A 21,416-nucleotide genomic window follows, 5' to 3' on the forward strand; every position below is an offset into this window, starting at 1 on the left:
TGCCTGAACACACACACACACACACACTCTTACATGTTTCGACCATTGTGAATGAATTCTAGGTCAAGTTTATGATGTTAACCAGATATTCCAACCACTGTGTGTTGATATGACTCTAAAAAGAAAAAGATTTCTGAAAGCATTTTGCAAGGCATTTATAGAAGTAAGAGATATGTTTCCATTTTATCACCACAACCTCCATTAAAAATTGGAAGCTATTATTCCTGGAGACTTCAGAATTTTCTTTGGAAATATCCTGCAATTCAAAAGGAAGTCTGACACAGCCTCATAAAAATCTATGTTGCAATAGACGCTGTGTCACTGAAAACCACCGAAAAGACAGGGTTAAGAACACAAAGTGAGCTGCAAACCATATATGGAGAAACCCGTTTCTTAAAACTAGTGATGAACTCATGCTCCTTCTGTTTTCTCAAAGCTGAAGTCAGCTAGCTTTGTAAAGCTGCAGGCTGAGCACTCAGAAAGGCAATCACACTCAAAACGGTGGCGGCTCCGGACTGCAGCCTCCAAAGGCTCCATGCCAGACAAAGCATGCGCGTCACGCTGGCTGCAGTAGCCTGGATGGTTTCTTTTGTCTCCAGTTATTCACACACAGCACACATTTTGCCAGATATCGAAGATGAAGATTTCATCAGAGACTGCGTTCGAATTCATAACAAGTTCCGTTCAGAGGTGAAACCAACAGCCAGTGATATGCTATACATGGTAAGGAAAATATCATTATTCATGACGTAAGTCGGTCAGGAACAACTAATGTGTATTGACTTTGGTGTTAATGCCTTGGCAATCCTGAATGATTTTTTTGCATTGTGATTAATGTATGCAGTAAATTCACAATCTGTGATCATAGCGAATCCAGTTTAGCTCTCTTCTCAGCTGTTGTCATAAGCAAGTGCCACCGCACATTTCACTTCTCTTTTTGGACACTTCCTGTTCTCTGGTTTTCAATAGAGTTTACTTCTCTTTTTGTTATTTTCTTCCCTGTTAATTTTTGTGATTTTGTTTCTTTTGGGGGTTTTGCCTCTAAATTTACTGTTTGTGTTGCTGACAAAGTACTGAGTTGCTCAGGAAGGCAGCATGGCACCGGGGGAAAGGATGGAATTTTGATTCAGTAAGGCTTGTGATTGAATTTCAGATCTGTGACTTTAAGCTGGTTTTTAACCTTTCTGAACTTCTTAGGATGTGGGCTATGGTGGTTATTAACTAATGCTGTGAAACACAGCACACACTATTTTGCCCATAACTGGCCTTCCGTGAAATGTGTTTTCCTCACTTAGATTCTAAATTCCATGAAACTAAATCATCATGTTTCCTACCTGCCCTACTCCGTGCTTGAAGACCGTATTTTGCAGAGGACTTACATGCAGCGGTATCTTCTCTTTTCTTATCTCACCTCATTTTCCATTCAGATTCCCACTGTACTCATCCCAGTTACATTTTAGATGAGCCCCCTATTGTTTAATTTCTGACCCCCTATTAATTCATGTTTCTTTTTGCAGACTTGGGACCCAGCGCTAGCCCAAATAGCAAAAGCATGGGCCAGAAATTGCCAGTTTTCACATAATACACAGCTGAAACCACCCCACAAGCTGCACCCAAACTTCACTTCACTGGGAGAAAACATTTGGACTGGGTCTCTGTCCCTGTTTTCTGTGTCTTCCGCTATCACAAACTGGTATGACGAAATCCAGGACTATGACTTCAAGACTCGGAAATGCACAAAAGTCTGTGGCCACTACACTCAGGTAAGTGTCTGCCCTATATTTTCTTGAAACTGTCTTTTCCAGTGAGGAGAAAATTGTACTATGTGGTTCAGAAATACATAGTATGCTCGTAGGTCTGTAAATATAAGGGAGTTACAAACTTACTTTAAAAATAATAAATAGTACAGACTCCAATAACAGAGAAAATAGTACTTGAAAAGTTTAGTTGTGCAAACTAAACACATAATAGGTAATATGTGAGGCCCACCAACGTGGACAAGCTTTGAAGAATTCCTATGGCAGCTGTTCTCCCATACGACTTTATTTTTGAGAAATCAAAGAACCTTATGAGTGAATGGATTTTCAGGTTCCATCTGGCACAAGTTTTAAATGGAATTTGAAGCAATTTTGGGGGGACTATAAAATTGAAAGAAACAAGCCTCTCAGACAGAAACAGCAGTAAGAACTGATGCTCCACAACCTCTCATTCTCTCAAGCATTGACTGAAAACCTGTGTGCCGCCCACTGAGCGCCGTGTACTTTGCCACCCAAGGAGGCAGAAAAAGTCAGTTCCAGCCCAACAGAGACACCAATGTGTAAACTTATATGAACCGTTCTAAGGGTATTCTGCCCCCAGAATCCACATTAGTAGTCCCCGTAGCCACAGAGCCACCCATTGAGTTTTATTTTTATTTTTATTTTTACTCAAGCTGAGTCTGGCTCCCTAACCCTCCTTCACGTTTGCAGCGTGATGGAAACAACTCCCTAGGTAGTATCTGTCATAATCATCTTCCGGTGCTGCCTTCCTCTCCTGGCCACATTTTGTTTATTTACTTTCATTTCCTGGCCATCCTTGTCAAACTGATAACTTACCATACTTAACCTGTAACTGACTGTTTTTTTGGGGCACAAAAATCTGTTGAAATGAGGTATGAAGGCAAAAACGTTTCTATCAAGGCAGTTACATTGAAATATTAGGTGGTTTTAAAGAGCAACATGTTGTTAGAAAAACTCTCTCACTCCAGCTCAGCCTTACAAAGCCTGTGATCTCATTTATGGTGTCACGGATGAACCAAGTTTGGCGCAGTTACAAAAGATCAGTATTGTAAGAGTAAAGTGACTGATTTGAGTGAATTTTCATCTCGAGATTGTCGCAAGCAAAGGTGAGCTATCAAATCATCTCTAGGATCGATTTCTTTTTTGGAAATACGAATAAAATTTCTCCTAAATTTATCTCATAAGCCAACAGTTTTGGTGTACATTTACAAATAAATTTAACCAGAAAGTAAGTTTCCTTAGATTCCAACAAGACCTAGGGGAGAAGAAAGCTAAATCTAGATTCCCTACAGGTGGTACTTGGTACCATTATGCATTGTGGTATTTAAATACTCAGAAATAATTGTCATTTTGAGGGTGCCACTTCCATTTATTAGTCAGTGTTTAAGCTTCTACCTATACCAGGCACTGGTGGTTTGCTTAGTCCAGATTCTTGGAAAACAGAGCCTGAGACAATCGTGTATAAGCTAACATTTTACTGGGGTACAATCTTAGAGAAGTGGAAGTGAGGAGAAATAAGGAATGATCCAAGGAAGGAGGAGAAATACAGCTGGAAATGGTCCTTGACCCTCAGGAATTGACCTTTGGGAAGAGACTTACGTGTAAATGGATTATGACAGTGTTTGGCTGGTGCAATTTAGAGAAGCTGACGAAGCGCCATGTGAACAAGGAGGACAGAGCAACTCATCCAGCCAAAGGGAAGCATAAAGCTTCACACAGCGGGAGACACATGAGCTGGTACTAGAGAACTGAGTGGGAGTTTGTCAGATGAAAAGGAAAGGGAAGAGAATTCTCAGCAAGGTGTGGAAGGTATGCAACGTGTATGAATGAGCCTGGTAGTTTCGATGAATAGCAGGCAGCTCAGCATGCCAAATACAAAGAGGTCAAAAGACTGTAAAACTGACAACAGACTCCTAAACCATGCTCGGTACACAAGTTAAAACACTCCATGTTCATCATTCTAGGAAATTGAAAGAAGAGAAAACTTCAGTTTATATCATATGTACCTGAGATTTCGCAGATGGCCATTCCAAAATTAACTGAGCTTACTTGCAAAATTTCCCCTTACGTCTCAGGGAGAAAAGAAGGGCTAATATTTTGGTCATGAGAAAACTCATTTTCCAAAACCCAGTCCCATACATACAGACATTAAAACCCAAGCTGAGTGATCCTAACAGGAGTGATCCTCTTTTTTATTTTGAGACAGAGTCTCGCTCTGTTGCCAGGTGGAGTGCAGTGGCGCGATCTCAGCTCACTGCAACCTCCGCCCAGGAGTGATCCTCTTTAAGAGACCACTGCATTCTACCCCCACTTTAGAAGAGGGACATTCATCATGGGGAGAAAGTCTAAGAACCCTCTGGACTGGGAAGATACAGCAGAGCAACCACTTTTTTAATGGGCGTAGTGTTGAGCTCTCTACATTGAAGACCTCATTCGATTATCACCACAAATCTATTAAGGAGATGTTATTACCCACAGGTGAATAAACAGACTGGGGGGCATTAATAAGTTGTTTCCCTGATTTCATTTAGCTAGTACGAGGAAGAGTTGAGATTCAGATATTAGTTCTATTAGAAGGCTTAAATAATAAAATGTGTGTAAATTAGCTAATAAAATGCTAATATTTAGTAGGCATTGAACGAAGGGTAGATCCCTTAAATCAGCTGGTTTTCCAGCACTTATAATGGAAGAGGGATGTGATAGCTAGGTAAAAGACTCCATTTTCATCCTGACAAGAAATCTTCCTGGGGGACTCAAAACTTCTCCATTGCTGTGTTAAATTCATCCTGGACAGTTACTTGAAGTGGATATTATAACCTCCTACTTATACTCATCTTCTCGTCAAAAATCAAGCTATTCACAGATTTTGGTGGATCATGGGAGGTTGTACAGAATAAAGAAAATAGATTCAGACCCATTGTCTCCTCACAAAATGTATGATATTTCTTGATGTGTTCATTCAACACTTTAGCTTTGTCTTCACTAGAGATAGACTGGCATTGAGGGAAAATTCTGGTGTATAAAATGGAAGATTATTCCAACTTGACATTCTGTTGCTGTGACAGTTCAGCTTTACAAAGTTTGGAATTAGTTTGAATAAAATAGGCAGGGGAGCAGATTACTTGGGTTTGATAGTGCCAAGACTTCCCACTAGATGGCACTACTGATTTTATTTTAGTTTTTCTCTCCCTGCCTCCTCCCACCCTCTTGATATTTTTATTTTTATACTCTTGATAGAACCATGGAAATGTGACATGTTTCAAAATTTCTGTAGCAGGTTTCATATATGTTACAGTGTTACCATACTCCTGGTAGTGAAACAGATGAGCTCATACAAAGAATTGAAAGGGAAAGGTGGTGGGAAGGGGTTGTGGGTCTATAAGGGAGACACCTTCCTTCCCTCTGGGTTCCCCAGATGCAGTGATTTTGTAAGAAAGATATAGAGAGTGGTTCCCAGTTCTGGGGAGCTTGCTAAAAGAGAAAACACTCTGAAAGCATCTTGCTGAGGGTATGGACTGTCCTCCCAGTACTTCATGGTCAAGCAGAATTACGTTCCAATCTTTTATCTATAAAAATAAGTGCAATAACATTTATTGAGTTTTTATAAGGATTAAGCATGATGTCACTTGTAAAATGCTTAATGATACACCTAAGTTCTCAATAATGAGTAGCTCCTATTATAATTATGGTTTTTTGTTTACTATAGTAAAAGAAAAAACATGCAACAGAAACCTGCCTGATAAAGAAAAATTAATGTGTTAAGAATTTTTAAGAGAAGAAACATAGTGGTAAAGGAATGAAACAAGAGTGTTTGCTGAGTGCTTGTTATGTTCTAGAAGCTCATTTAAAACTTCAAAAAAGGCCTGTGGAGTTAGTATTGTTATTATCCTCATTTAATAGATAAGAAACCTAAGGCCAATGTCACACTGTAAGTGGCAAAGCTTGAATATGAACTCAACCCTTTGTGGCTCCAAAGCCCACAAGTTTAACCCAAAACCAGAGTGCCCATGAAACTTTTAGCAGAGATCAACTTGGATAGATAGATAAAACTGTGGTACATCCATGCAATAAATATTACTCATCAATAAAAGGCAATGACTACTAATGAATATAACACATGTTTATACTAAGTGAAAGAAGCCAGATTCAAAAGCTGTATTTAGACTGGTTCCATTCGTGTAACCTTCTGGAAAAGGCAAAACTACAGAAACAGATTAATGATTGCTGGGGTCTGGGGATGGGGGTTGAGCACAAAGGGGTACAAGGGGAATTTTCTGGGGCAGTAAAAATATTCTATTTCTTGAATGTGTTAGTGGCTACACAACTATATTCTTTTGTCAAAATTTGTAGAAAGGTACAACTAAAAATCATAAATGTTACTGTATGTTTATTATACCCTAATAAACCTGACTTTTAAAAAAGAAGCCGACTAAAACACAAAATGAATGGTAACTAACATCTGTACTCTTCTGGGGAAAAAGTATTAAAATGTGGAAGAGATCTAAATATTAAGAATACTTTTGATACAACAACACTAAGGAAGAAAGTGCTCAAAGACCAAAGGATAAAAATATAAAATGAGCCAAGGTGATAGTAAAAAAAAGAGGCCACTGAACACAGTTAGCATGCATAGGAATCACCTGAGGAACTTGTGAGAATGCAGATTCCAAAAGCAACTCCAGTGAATGGCATTCAGGGGGTCTGAGATGAGCCCACAATCTGCACTTTAAACGGAGCACCCCAGGTAAAATCACTTTGAGATACGTGAATAAAATTAAGAAATTTAAAAAATAAAACTGAATAGAAAGCAGCAGTTTAAGGATCAAACCTGAGGATTAACAGCCCTTATAAAGCTGTGTTTTCTCAGTGAGACAGAGGCCTAAGCTGCTTCATTGCCTATCCCAGCTGGAGTTCCGGGCTGGAGTTCCCTGCAGGAGATTCCTGGGGATAAAGAAATGTTTCTAGGGAGTACCCCTTTTAGATCATGGAGTAGGGAAGTACGCTCTCCCTTGCCCAAGGAGGGTACCCTCTCCAGTTGCCAAACCAAGGAGAAGGCAGCCCACACTCTGCCCACCGTCTCCCTAGTCATGTCCCCACCTCTACCACACCTTTAAATCTTGGAGAAGCTGAGACTCCAACCTCAGCTCCCCTCTTCCCTCACTTCCTACTCTCCCTCCGGGTGTTACAGGAAAGGGGTTGGGATCCAAACCCCAAGAGAGGGTTCTTAAATCTCACGCAAGAAATAATTCAGGGTGAATCTGTAAAGTGAAGGTAAGTTTCTTAAGAAAGTAAAGGAATAGGCCAGGGACAGGGGCTCATGCCTATAATCCCAACACTTTGGGAGGTCGAGGCCGGCAGATCACCTGAGGTCAGGAGTTCAAGACCAGCCTGGCCAACATGGAGAAACTTCATTTCTACTAAAAATACAAAAATTAGCTGGGCATGGTGGTGCATGCTTGTAATTCCAGCTACTCCTAAGGCTGACGCAGGAGAATTACTTGAAACTGGGAGGTGGAGGTTGTGGTGAATTGTACTCCAGCCTGGGCAACAAGAGCAAAACTCCGTCTCAAAAAGTATAAAGGAATATAACCATAAAATTGGGCAACCAGCAGCCCTCAGGACTGCTCTATGGCTACTCCATGGAGTAGATAAAAGATATGGAGTAGCCATAGAGCAGTCCTGAGGGCTGCTGGTGGCCCAACTTTATGGTTATTTCTTTATCAAATGCTAAATAAGGGGTAGGTTATTCATGCCTCCCCTTTTTAGACCATAGAGGGTAATCTCCTGATGTTTCCACGGCATTTGTAAACTGTCATGGCACTGGTGGGAGTGTAGCAGTGAGGACACAGAGGTCGTACTCATCACCATCTTGGTTTTGGTGGGTTTTAGCTGGCTTCCTTACTGCAACCTGTTATATCAGCAAGGTCTTTGACCTGTATCTTGTGCTGACCTCCTACATCCCCTGTGACTTAGAATATCTAACCATCTGGGAATGCAGACCAGTAGGTCTCGGCCCCATTTTACTCAGCCCCTATTCAAGATGCTATTCAAGTTTCGAGTTCCTAGGGCTGGGCATGGTGACTCATGCCTGTAGTCCCAGCACTTTGGGAGGCCGAGGCAGGCCGATCACCTGAGGTCAGGTTTAAGATCAGCCTCACCAACATGGTGAAACCTCATCTCTACTAAAATTCTAAGATTAGCTGGGCATGGTGCTCATGCTGCTCATGCCTATAATCCCAGCTACTTGGGAGCCTGAAGCAGGAGAATTGCTTGAACCTGGGAGGTGGAGGTTGTAGTAAGCCAAGATCACACCATTGCACTCCAGCCTGGGCAACAAGAGCAAAACTCCATCTCGGAAAAAAAAAATACAGGGAATGAATTTCATTTATTTTTAAAGCAAATTTCATTTCTTCATTTTCTGCCGCCACACTGGCTTTTCTTTCAGTTGGGTGAATGGGTCATGGGTCAACCCCACCCTGGGTTCACATAGGATGTTGCCCTCTGATGGAAGACTCCAAACCAGCTCATCCCGGCTCCAGCTTCACCTCATTTCTTCAGAGAAGGACCCCGAGCCATCCATGCCCTTAGCACCCTCCACTTCCCCTTTACGATCGTCAAAACCCTCGCCTGATGAGTTTCATGACTGCTTTTTTCTAAGTTTTGTGAAGGTTCTAGCTCATTCATTTTTGTGTCCCCTGTGTTTAGCACAGTTCTACAAAATTGCTCAAAAACTTATGAGTAAAAAAAATAATTTAAAATACAATTTGATATTGCTGTAAAAAGGAGTACATTTAATTGCTGGTTGTGTCCATCTTTAAATTATTTCTTCTTTAGCCTTTTGTGACACCAAATACTCTTGGTCAAGATGAGCTATATAGTTGAATTTGTGGAGCCCAGTGCAAAATGAAAATGTGGAACCTTTTGTTCGGAAAGCAAGGGAAAAGATATATGACAGCACTGATCTAAACCAAGCATGGAGCTCTTTTGAGTGAAGGATCCCATGTAACAGGGCAGGTCGCTCTGTTCTTGGTTTCCCCCTACATCACTGACCACTCCTTTCAGTCTGTTTTGCTGGCTGGTTTTGTATTTGCTTGCATTATCCCAGGTTCTCATTTACTTTATTATATTTGTCGGTGTAATCTAATCTTGTCCCATGTCTTCCAGATTGACATCTCTAGCATTACCCCGTCCTCTGGACTGCAGCAGCCAAGTCAATTTTCACTTGATGTTTAACAGGCATCTCAAAATTAACATGTCCTGAACCCCCTGCCCATGCTCCCACCTACCCTTCTCCTTCCCTCGTTTTTTGCATCTCAGTAAATGTTGCTCAGGCCCCAACCCAAAACTGTATTTTTCCCCTCTTACCCTGCACTCAAAACAAAAGCAAATCCTTTAGCTTTACCTCTAAGCTGAGTCATGAACCTGATTCTCAGGAACACCACTGGCATTATCCAAGTGTGAGTCACTATCTTCTCATTCTTGTACCATTGAAACAGCCTCCAAAATTACCTCCTTCCTGTTTCCCTTGCTCTTCTCAGTCCGTTTACTTCATAACCACCAAAGTCATCTCTCCAAGACACGAAAAAGAACATACCACTCACAAGAATCTCCGCAGTCTGTTTCTCTGCCTTTGACTTCATTGCTTACAACTCTTCCCCAGCTCATCAGATCTCAGCTTTGCTTGCTTTCTTCCTGCCACTCTAGCATGCCAAGCAAATTCCATCTCAGGGCCTTTCTCCCTGGTATTCTCTCTGCTTGGAATGCTCTTCCTCCATTGGTTAAGTTTCCTGAATGTTTGTCCCAAGTGCTGCATCCTCATCGTCCAATTCTCAGTTCAAATGCTTCCTATTTAGAGATGTCTTCCCTGAGCACCCAAGTAAAATCAGCACCACCTCAACAGCAATCACTCTGTATTGCATTATCCTGTTTTATTTCTTCATTGTACTGTCAAAAATTATCTTATTGCTTATGTTTATTTCATACACAAACAACAATAATAGTAACTGCAGGTCTATCCAGCTGATTTCAGAGCATATAAAACTTCCTGAGTTTTAAGCACTCTAACTGGAGTGGATACACCTCACCATGTTTATGAAGAACTAATCATACCCAAATATTTATCTTATTGTTTCTCTCTGTTAAAAATCCTTATTTCTTTTCAGGTTGTTTGGGCAGATAGTTACAAAGTTGGTTGTGCAGTTCAATTTTGCCCTAGAGTTTCCGGCTTTGAGAGTCTTTCCAATGGAGCACATTTTATATGCAACTATGGACCAGGGTAAGTGCTGAGAATCCTCTCATCCCGCAGAACAACAAAAATATTATTTTAGAAGTATTCCTCTTCATTATAGAAAATCTGGATAATAAAGTATAAAGAAAAAAGTAACATAACCCTTAATTCTTCTGCCGAGAGATATACTTCATTAACATTCTTGTACATTTTTCTTGGATTGAGAGAGAGAGAGAGAGAGAGAGAGAGAGAGTGTGTGTGTGTGTGTACATACATCCTTTATATATACTACATAAATACATATGCACATATTTTTAAGAGTGGTAAGACTAGGGAGGCTGAGGCAGGAGAATTGCTTGAACCCAGGAGGGTTGCAGTGAGCCAAGGTCGCGCCACTGCACTCCAGTCTGGCGCCTGGTGACGGAGTGAGACTCTGTCTCAAAAAAAAAAGTGTGGTAAGACTAAAATGTTTGTCAGGGACATAGATTGTATATGGTAGTAATACAATGAAGTGGAAGAACGGAGTTGTGTTTATTGGTTAAAAACTTAGCAATTTTATGCAATTTTCAAAACAAAACAATTCAATTCCTCAACTTATATAACCTATTTCATTTACTTTTGACAGTTGTTTTTAAAACAGATACAGTTCCCATTTTGGGAACAGGGAAAACACCTTCCTCCTCCTTTCTTGTAACTTACATATGTGTGCTTGGGTCATACCCATGTTTAGAATAAACTGATCATCCTGAAAATGCATATTTTCTATTTTTCACTTAAAACTATGCTATGAACATTTTTCCCCTTATCAAAATTTTAAGTGATTTTAATCATAAAAACAATGATAAATTATGTTTATATAATTCTTACAATGAACACAGCACTGTTAACGTGCTTCATATATTAATCTTCATTAAAAGCTTATGAGAGGGGCCCTATTACTACTCCTGTGTGGCAAATGAGAACAGCAAGCCATGCGCAGGGTGAATAACCTGCCCAGTCCTACAGTTAGTGAATATCATTGCTGGACTTTGATCTGGCTGTCTGGCTCCAGAATCCATGCTCTTGATGGTAGCACAACAGTTTATCCTGTTGAAGAATTGATTGTTCAGTATATTTTCTTTTAATATATGATGAATAACCTTGTGTATATATCTGCAGTCACTTCTATTTCCCCACAATTCCTTGAGATGATACTAGCCTGTAAAGAGTATGACCACTTTTGTTTTATTTTTAAATACATATTACTAAATTACATTGCACCATTACATCAGTTTGTATTTAGGGATTATAATTTCCTAGTATTTTCTAATTTGATGGAAATGGCATTTCATTTGTTTTCTTTTGCATATCTGATTACTAGTAATTATACATTTCTTTACATATTTATATTCCTTTTTCTGTGAATCATGGGGGCTGCACATTTTTCTACTAGAATGATTTTCTTATTTATAGTAGTTGTTTACATTTTAAAGCTTTTTAACCCTTTGCAATATATATGATGACCTTTAATTTGTTGCTTTTGAATTTTGTTTGGATTACTGGAGATTGGTCGAAAGAAACCCATCTCTCCCTGAAGCAATGTGCAGAAGACATGCTTGATAATATTCTGATTGAGTGTTGTAGGTATGAAGGAGGAGACAAACCAAGTGTCATTCAGAAGATGACAGCTTTGACTTAATATCCTAGAGTCGGAAAATAAAACCCAGAAAAAAGCAGACAAAGCCATGGTTCAGTCAGTGGTAACTTTTTATGACTTTGTTTTTTTTTTTGAGGCAGGGTCTCTAGCTCTGTCACTCAGGCTAGAGTACAGTAGCTCGCTTATGATTCACTGCAGCCTTAACCTCCCAGGCTTAAGCGATCCTCCCAACTCAGCCTTCCTAGTACCTGAGACTACAGGCACACACCACTATGCCCAGCTAATTTTTTGTAGAGACAGGGTTTTGCCACATTGCCCAGGCTGGTATCCAACTCCTGGGCTCAAGTGATCCACCTGCCTCAGCCTCCCAGAGTGTTGGGATTATAGGCATGAGCCACCACACCTGACCTCATATGACATTTTTAATGGTTAAGATACAGTTAATGTACTGTGTGACCCTGGACAAGTTAGTTAACTCTGAATCTCAGTTTAATCTCCAATAGACCAGGATAACGGCACCTACACTTAGAGTAGCTATGAAAGTTACAAGAGAAAGCTTTGTAAAATACCAGGCATATGTAATACCTGGCAATGGTGAATGTTTTATAAGTATTCATGATTTTTGTTCACTATATTAAAGTGCAAATGTGAATTTCCCTGCTTTAGGCTCACTTATCTTCAGAGTTATAAACAATATTAAATTGTAAAACTTATAACCAAAGTTAAAATCCTTCCATAAAGATTGAGTAATTTCAAATATTCATTTATTCAACAAATATTTGTTTACTGAGCTCTAAAGGAGAACAAGGCAGTCTCTGCCTTTATGAGAGTAATATTTATGGGGCAAACAGATAATAAAAATACAAGTAAAATAACTGCATCATTAAAGGGGAAATTAAGAAAATATAAGTAATACTGTAATATAAACTATCAATAGGCAAAGCCCCTATTTAAAATAATCAGGGAAGAGCTTCCTGTGATGTATTTAAGCTTAGGCACGAAGAATGAGAAGGAATCAGACATAAGCACTTCTGGAACAGCTGTCTGGTAGAGAAAAGAACAGCAAGACTCTGTGAAGAAAAGTTTGGCAAGTTTAAACCACAGAGATCTGCGTCCTGCATCCATTGAACAGATGAAATGGTGGGGAGGAAGGCAGTGCCGATCTAGCAGGAACGTTTAGAACATGGCAAAGTTTACATAAGAAGCCATCCAAGTATATTAAACAGGGGAGTGATGAGACCTTTAAATTTGGAGATCAGTCAGGATGGAAAATGGATTAGAGGAGCATAAAACATAAAACACAAAACACAAGAGACCACTTAAGATGGTCATCATTTCCCTCTGCCTTCTGAGGTGTTATTTTCTTTCTAGATACAAAGAAAAAGTTGTAGGCCCCCATTTCACATAACCTTAGGAGATCCAGTATCCTCCCCAGTGTTTCTGAGGATACCGTAGAATGGGGTCTGGGATGCTTAATCCTCCAGTTGCCTGTAACACACTCTTAATTTCCCCTGGGCACCACTCAACAAGGGTATGGTGTGTAACCGATCTTTACTCAGAGTGAATTCGCGGAGGAGAGGATTACAGCACAAAAGAGGAAAAAACTTTGACCTCAAGATAGTATCAGTGTGCTTAGGCCGTCACTGCCTTAGGGACCCTTACTCATATTTATATTTTTCTTTTTTTTGAGAGAGTCTCGCTCTGTCGCCCTGGCTGGAGTCAGTGGCGTGGTTTGGCCGACTGCAACCTCTGCCTCCCAGGTTCAAGTGATTCTCCTACCGTAGCCTCCTGAGTAGCTGTAGCTGGGACTACAGGCACCTACCACCATGCCTGGCTAAATTTTGTAATTTTAGTAGAGACAGCATTTCACCATGTTGGCCAGGCTGGTCTAGAACTCCTGACCTCATGATTTACCCACCGTAGCCTCCCAAAGTGCTGGGATTACAGGTGTGAGCCACCACACCCGACCCTTATCTTTTTCTTCAAAAATCTGTCTTCTTTCTTCTCCAAGGTCCCACAACCAACCCTCTTCTCTCTCAAGCTATCCAGGAAATCATTGAAATGTCTTGCCGCTTTATTGGGCTGAATACTTCAGGTCCCACTGTCTTAATACTCCTTTCTAGACAAATCCAAGCCTTGCCAGCAGCATGTTTTTCACAAGATGAATTCAACCATTTCCATAGACCTCACAACTGTCTTGGTTTTTAGCTTATTTTTAAGTAGCATTTTTTACCCTTTCCTTTACAGTTTGGAATGCACAACTAAGTATCATAAATGATTTTATTAAAACCATTCTAGAACTTAAACCACTTAGTAAATACTGTGCTTATTAACCATGAAAGACATTCCAATGATTAATGACTGTTTTGGACATATTTTAAATTGCTAACAGAATTTCTACTATATTACCTTTTTATCCATGGTGTAGAGTAAGCACAAGACAAATTTCTGAAGCAACTTAAAATCTGGAGCAAAATGAGATAAAAACATATATTTGGGGTTGGAAATAAGGTGTCATAAAGTTGTGTATCTAAGGTGAGAGCTCTCAACTTTGGAGGTAATTGTAGAGTACTGGGGAGAGGAGGACCATAAACTTTGATTAGAAAAAACATTTTATCTTTCTTTTCACTAACCTCTATTAAAAATAACATTTCCTTTCATTATGAATGAAGATAACACTCCACCATCATATTAGCAATAAATGTGACTTTGAGTTAGCAGTATCATCTTTGTAAATATCAGATATTTTCATACCATATTCCAGTTGCTGCAGAGATCTCAAAATATAGTTTATGTTCATCACTACTTTGAAACTAATAGCCCCTTTCTAGACCTTAATAGGGAAACACATATTATTGTAACACAAATCTAGTTTTAAACAGTTTGATAACTATTTCAATTTAATTGGTTTCCTTTATAATCCTATGTATTTTATGCATTTAATAACAAACTATGTTGAGAAAGAGCCCATAGTCTTCACCAGGCTGCTAAAGGGTACAATTACACAAAGTTTAGAACTTTTTCCAAAAGCAGGGTTCCAAAAAAGATTAGTGCAATGGCATGTTCATTGAGATAAATGTGCAGCCTCTGACGATTCTTACTACTATGAGGATATTTATGGGGATTTAAAGTGCTTGGGTATTCCTTCACTTCTAGTCTGTGACCTTGGTCAATTACTTATACTCTATGCCTCAACCTCTAGCTACGTAATGGGGATAAATAGATAATACTAACTTCTTCATAGGGTTTTTGTGAAGATTGTTTCATTCAAGGGTGTTTAGAACAAAGACAAGCACATAATGAGTGCTCACTAGCTAGTAGCTATTAGTCATATCACATCTTGTATGTGAAAACAATTTTCACTTTAGAAATTCCCCCATGCCATTATTTATTATTCTTTTTGGAAGGTACTTACGCCAGCCAAATGGCTCCTATCCAGTGAAAACTATGGAGGACTGACCAACTGACAAGATTGAATGTGGGTCAACATAGCTTTTCTAAGACGGACGGTTTTTTGAATGGCAGTAATCATATAAGCCAGAGGGTAGGTAAAGAGGAGGGAGCACAGCTCTGGAATGAAAGCTAGGTTTCCTCTGACTCTGAAATGTATAAATTGTGATTAAAGACAAGTTACTAATTTCTTACATCTTTTGTCTCCTTATCTGTAAAACAAACAATAACTTCCTCCCTGAGTTGTCACAGTTAAACGGAATGCAGATTAAAACAGGTTTGTAGACATAGGTACATAGAATGAACTCTGCAAATATTAGCAGCCTTCCATTTCTGCTTTCCTGTCTTCACTTCTATCACCAACTCTCTGAACCTTTGTACTTCATTCTACTATTCTTCTGGATTTAGTTAAGGATTCATAGTAAATTGCAATATTAAAAAACCTAAAAACTCCTAATGGACATCCTCCTTCTACTTTACAGAGGCAATTACCCAACTTGGCCATATAAGAAAGGAGCCACCTGCAGTGCCTGCCCCAATAATGACAAGTGTTTGGACAATCTCTGTGGTGAGTAAAAGGAAGAGTCTACCAATAGAATCACTTAATAGTAACCTGTAACTTTCTACAGAATTAAAAATGAAACCATTTGTTTTATCCTAATGACTGCCTTCAAGGAAATTGGCATCAAGTAGCAATTAAACCAATGGCTTACTGTTCTAGGAATATGTGTAAGATAAATGTGAAAATCACATTCTTTTTATTTAGTTCTAATTGGTCAAAGTATGCTATAGACTAATGTTCCTAAGATTTGCTTATTTCAGCAAGATCAAAAATAAGTATAACAGGTCATCCAAACAGATTCTGCATTCTGTAGTCCTATCTGCCCAAGGCGCTCAGGGTTTGAATCTTCATCTGTAGAACTAAACAAATGAATTAAAGCTGCAACAGGCCATGCACGGTGGCTCACACCTGTAATCCCAGAGCTTTGGGAGGCCAAGGCAGGTGAATCATTTGAGGTCAGGAGTTCAAAACCAGCCTGACCAACATGGGTAAAACCCTATCTCTACTAACGCAAAAATTAGCTGGGTGTGGTGGTGGGTGCCTGTATTCCCAGCTACTCAGGAGGCTGAGGCAGAATTGCTTGAGCCAGGGAGGCGGAGGTTGCAGTGAGCAGAGATTGTGCCACTGCACTCCAGCCTGGGCAACAGAGTGAGACTCTGTCTAAAAGAAATAAAAATAGAATAAATAAAGCTGCAACATGGCACTTTTATTAGCCAGACAGCATTTAATGAAAAAGTGTAGAAGCTGTAGGCAGGTAAATTTCCAAGGATGTTTTACTAAAAATCCAAGCAAAATTCTGCTTTGTGATTTTGAAATATTAGTAATTGACCAAAATTTTATTTCTGGTTCTTGTTCCAGACACAAGCTCCTCTATCCTAGTATGTTTTTATTTTTACCATAGTGTGAAAGGAAAACTTCAACTAAGCTACTACAGCTGTGCAAATCCTGTGGTACTTTTATGTCCACATCTGTAACAAACTGAACTCACAGCAGCTGTGCTAGAGTAGGGTGCTTAGAATTGAGGAAGGACAGAGTGGGCCAAATTTCACTGCATCAAATTTTGTTTGAAAAAAAGTGTTCCATTGCTCACATGTTTTTTAAGGTCCTTTCCAGGCCTAAAATTAAAATTCTACATATTAAACTGCTTGTTCTCCTCCTTCCCATTTAATGTTGAATACTTATTTTACATATAATAGACGTTTTCAAAGTTTGTTGAGCCATTTGTCTCTCAGTCCAGTCACGCTTTATTTCACTCATAGGACTCTTGTGAAGAAAACTCAGTAACATGTAGCCACAATTCAGCTAATATCAAGGTATCAACATACTCACTGAATTCTTCCTTTTACAGTGCTGTAGCACTTAAAAACATACATATTTCTTCCAAGTTAAGCAGTATACATAAGAGTTAAAACCATGGGTTTTAAAACCAGTATGCCAAGTTTCAGTGCAGTTTCCAGTTCTACCACTGTGACTGGGCAAGTTTCTGCCATTTTTTCAACAAAACAATCCAATGAAGAAAATAACTTTCCCTTTAAAAATCTATGTAATTAGTAATACTACCACCACCACCACTACCACAGTGACAAAAATACCGCTGGTTTTAGCTTTTGATCTTTGGCAATCTAACTTGAGATGATCTCTAATCTTGGGGAATAACACGTAAGATTAAAGCTGTAGTCCAGTAATGAATACCCTTGGACTCTTGAGAAAACACATGCTAACTTGCATGGTATTTATAAGATGTGAAACTCATTACCCATTTACTTCAGATAAGAGCTCAACATCCTACAGATTGATCTTGTCACTAATTTTCCATTCTCAAAGCTAGATTTTATTTTTTTTGAGACAGAGTTTCACTCTGTTGCCCAGGCTGGAGTACAGTGGTATGATCTCGGCTCACTGCAACCTCTGCTCCCGGGTTCAATTGATTCTCCTGCCTCAGCCTCCCAAATAACTGGGACTACAGGTGCACGCCACCACACCCAGCTAATTTTTGTATTTTTAGGGTTTTATCATATTGGCTAGGCTGGTCTTGAAATTCTGACCTTATGATCTGCCCGCCTCGGCCTCTCAAAAATGCTGGAATTACAGGCGTGAGCCACCGCACCTGGCCAAAGCTAGATTTATGTAATTTGTTTTCATGTAAGTGTAGACTTATTTGAAAGTATTCTACTCAGCACTAATATTGAATAAGACTTGTGACTAAAAAAACTTACGAATAACCATTTCACCTTTTGTAAGGTCTGATGAAGGTCAAGTTTAGAGGGTAAAAGCTTTTATTTAACAGATTCCACCTCTGACAAATTATGGCAAGCACAGGAATATAAATTCCTTTGTGGTCTCCTAGATATTGCTGGTAGCTCAATAAATACCCCTGGAGGCCAAATCAGGACTGCTTTACAAAATGTGCTGGGCATGCTTGTGGTACCTAAGATGATTTTAGCTAGTGCACAGATGCATATTTGTTTCAATAGTTGAATGTTGAACATTTAAAAATATAAGAAAAAATAAGTAGAACATCACACTCTTGATTTCATGGACATAATTGCCAAGAAAATGAGGGTAGCATCTTTACAGTAATTCACCACAGACAAAGCCACTCCCAGGTATACAGACCAGGAAGGCTCACAAGTCCCCAGAGGACCAGATTCTTGATGGCTTCTACCATGAGTAGAAAAATGACTGCTGCAGAACTGGTGTGGAAAAGGTTTCTATTTCATAAAAGAAAATATCCAGAAGGCTAAAGGCAGTTTGGAATTTATTTCTTCCCAGTGCTCTGAATGTCAAAATCTGAATAAGGCTCAGTGAAAGGAGGGGAGTAACTAATAACTTTTGATAGCCAAACAACATAATGATGATTTCATGATATACTAGACTGGATGAGAGAGATGTTACTGTCTTTTCACTGTGGACTCATCATAAACAGTATTTCTTCTCAAGAGGGAACTTAGTTTTAGAAATATATTTTAATAAATTTCTCACATGATTTCTAATATTTTTTAAATTTTATTACCTGCTAGTTATGATGTATAATATGATTTTCCATTTATAGTAATGGTATAGTTTCCTTTTTATAAAATTTTATATAAAAAATCAACTTAAAAGTACAAAGTTAGTTGCAAGTTAATGGTTATAATTAAAGACTTAGCTTTTTAAAATAAACCCTCACTTATACCTACCCTTTCAATTTTTTTTCTTCTCCCTAACCTTACAGTTAACCAACAGCGAGACAACGTCAAACGTATGTACATCAATCTTGTTTATAAAGAGCTATGTGAATTCTGTCAGTGCAATTTGAGGAACTGTGTCTAAGAGGATATTCTATGTTTTTTTCCACAGGTTACTACTCTGTTGTGTATCCAGGCTGGCCCATTTATCCACGTAATAGATATACTTCTCTCTTTCTCATTGTTAATTCAGTAATTCTGTTGCTGTCTGTTATAATTACCATTTTGATACAGCACAAGTATCCTAATTTAGTTCTTTTGGACTAATATGATCTAGTTTTAAAAAAAAAAAAAAAAACCAACCTTATTCACATATGGCTTTTTTTTAACCAATAACAATTAGGTGTATTTCTATTTTAAAACATTTCAGAAAAAAAAAATATGTTGCAGCAATACTCTTACTCAAAAGAAGAAACTTCCTAACTCTATAAATAAGTATTGTTTGCAGGTTGCCACATGTGGACTTCCAGTAAGTAACCTAACCCGTGTTTCAACTTCCAAATCTACAAAATGAGCAAGGTACAGTAGCACTTTTTTAGGTGATTCTTAGTAACTCCAGTTTCCTTCATTAGTTAAAAAAATTATTATCGTTTACATGCTGCTTCGACTCTAAATGTCTGGTTTTCCTGCAATCTGATGTGTCTCTGATTTACCACTTCCCCAGATTGAGAAAACAGGAGTATCTAGGAGATCTAATTTCAGAGGGCTTAATTTTCAGCTTGCAGATTGTTTAAAGGATTGATCAAAATTTCAAAAGAGATAAACCTATATGTTTACTTGTTATCATTAGAGAGGGAGCACCAAATACTGAGACATCATTATATTTGATCAATGGCATCTGTCACTGGATTTAATGGATAATCACAATGGTCATAATGTATACAAAGACATACATACCACGTTATAGTATAAAATTTTCAAAAAAAATTACAATAACTTATGAACAAAACTCAGAAAATTTCTCACAAATAAGGCAACTAATTAATGCCTGGTATCTCAAAATCCTTTACAAAAGGAGATAGTTCTAGTCAAGGAGTTTTGTGTATGTTACTTTTTTTTTCTTTTCTTTTCATCTGCTTCCATCTTAAGTGCAATTTCTTCAGCAGTAAGAGCGCCCAGTTTCTTATTCTTTGCTTTCTTAACCTTTTCCTTGATGCTGGCCACATCAATTTTAGTTTCAGTAGAAGCTAAACAAAGTAAAATCACAATACATGTAATACTTCTATTTTACGAAGTAAAAAAATGTATGTTTAAGGCAGTAACTTCAGAGTACTCTTATAAGTGAAAGAAATATAAAAACACCTGCCTAAAGGAGTTAAGAGAAAACAAATCATAAAATGCTTTAAATATACAATATACATTAGTACAAGTATACATAAAAATGGCATGTTGGGACCAATTACTAGATTCAATTATTAAGACTATTTCCTTAAATCCTACTTGAGACTAAATTTTACTTACATTCTTTTCCATATTTTAGAACTTTTGAGTCCTAATTATTTTCCATCTTGCACATTAAACTTATTGAAACTAGAAAGGCAACATGTAATTTTAATCCGCTAACCATAACCTAGAGGTCAAAATCTACTTTCTCTGTTTTCCAAATATTAATTCAATGAATACCTGATAGTCGTATTTTATTTAACAAGATTTTGGTAATAAAGACAATAATTTGGGAGTATTTGGAGGTCCCGCTTATAGAATCTAAGTATCTAATGCTAAAAGTGTGAACAAAATAGAGAAAGGAAGCAGTGAAAAAGAATGCAAGTTTTTCTTACCATTTAAAGTACAGTATCACAGTATAAAAAAAGTAAGACAAGACGTCATAATGTACAAACTACCCAGCAACCTGAGAAGTATAGAGATTTAAAGCTTCCACTTTGTGGAGAAACTATATTCTTAATCATTATAGATAAAGATTAAGTAGCTACTGCGTACCTTTCAAAGCACTCAACTGACAGGTTGTACAGATTAGAAATTATAATACTTATGACATTTTTATCTTTTATATAATCAATAATCTAGGACAGAAGACAGTATTTGCAAGTATTAAGCAATATAAGATATTAAAATAATATGTTATATCTGTTTCTGACCAAGTCTATGTACAATATTGCTGGTGAGCCCTCTCCCCTCAGTGTATCACTGTTCACTTTGAAGGGTTACTTTAGGAAGAAGACAAGTGTTACCACAGGGAAAGTAAATGCAGAAGAGGATGCATCAGAGTGAGACTAGAAATGAAGAAAAGGCATGGAGTGTTTTCTCTTAGTGTCTTTTAAGTGCTAGGTTAGTATGAAAGTGACTATGGTTTTTAAATGGCAAAAACTGCAGTCGCTTCCACACTAATAGCTCCTAGATAAGGCCTGTCGGCATCCTTTAATCCAAGGTGATGAGAAATCCATGTTATTAATATAGAAACCAAACTTTAAGCCAACATCACAATCCCTCTATGAGAGGCATGACAGCAGTGCTCAGGGATCTTCTTGCTTCCATTACTTTTATTTTTACAAAAGATGCACTGGCTGCTCTGGGTTTG

The 21,416-nt window shown here is 38.3% G+C and overlaps 2 protein-coding genes across 3 annotated transcripts in view; one reads left to right on the forward strand and one right to left on the reverse strand.

The window, feature by feature from the left end:
* Positions 1–4: 4 nt before the first annotated feature.
* The window catches only part of KRR1 (KRR1 small subunit processome component homolog), a 31,085-nt gene continuing 9,673 nt past the window's right edge, over positions 5–21,416 (reverse strand). The window contains exons 10-11 of one of the 2 annotated variants that reach the window (XR_004274397.1): positions 19,826–20,067; positions 5–26 (exon numbers count right to left, since the gene is read on the reverse strand). Coding sequence is in view for 1 of the 2 variants with exons in the window: in XM_032296066.1 (XP_032151957.1) it covers positions 19,928–20,067 (140 nt within the window). In the remaining variant the exon portion in view is untranslated. Of the gene's footprint in view, positions 27–17,911; positions 20,068–21,416 lie in introns of those variants that run through there. The other variant, XM_032296066.1, reaches the window with a different exon arrangement.
* GLIPR1 (GLI pathogenesis related 1) lies at positions 354–19,187 on the forward strand. The gene is made up of 6 exons (XM_032296079.1): positions 354–723; positions 1,518–1,763; positions 9,941–10,053; positions 15,574–15,659; positions 18,868–18,894; positions 18,993–19,187. The coding sequence occupies exons 1-6, from the start codon at positions 550–552 to the stop codon at positions 19,145–19,147; spliced, it is 801 nt and encodes a 266-aa protein (XP_032151970.1). The 5' UTR covers positions 354–549; the 3' UTR covers positions 19,148–19,187.

Source organism: Sapajus apella, unplaced genomic scaffold (genome assembly GCF_009761245.1).
Source record: "Sapajus apella isolate SASKATOON/1434 unplaced genomic scaffold, GSC_monkey_1.0 scaffold2, whole genome shotgun sequence".
Taxonomy (NCBI): Eukaryota; Metazoa; Chordata; class Mammalia; order Primates; family Cebidae; genus Sapajus; species Sapajus apella.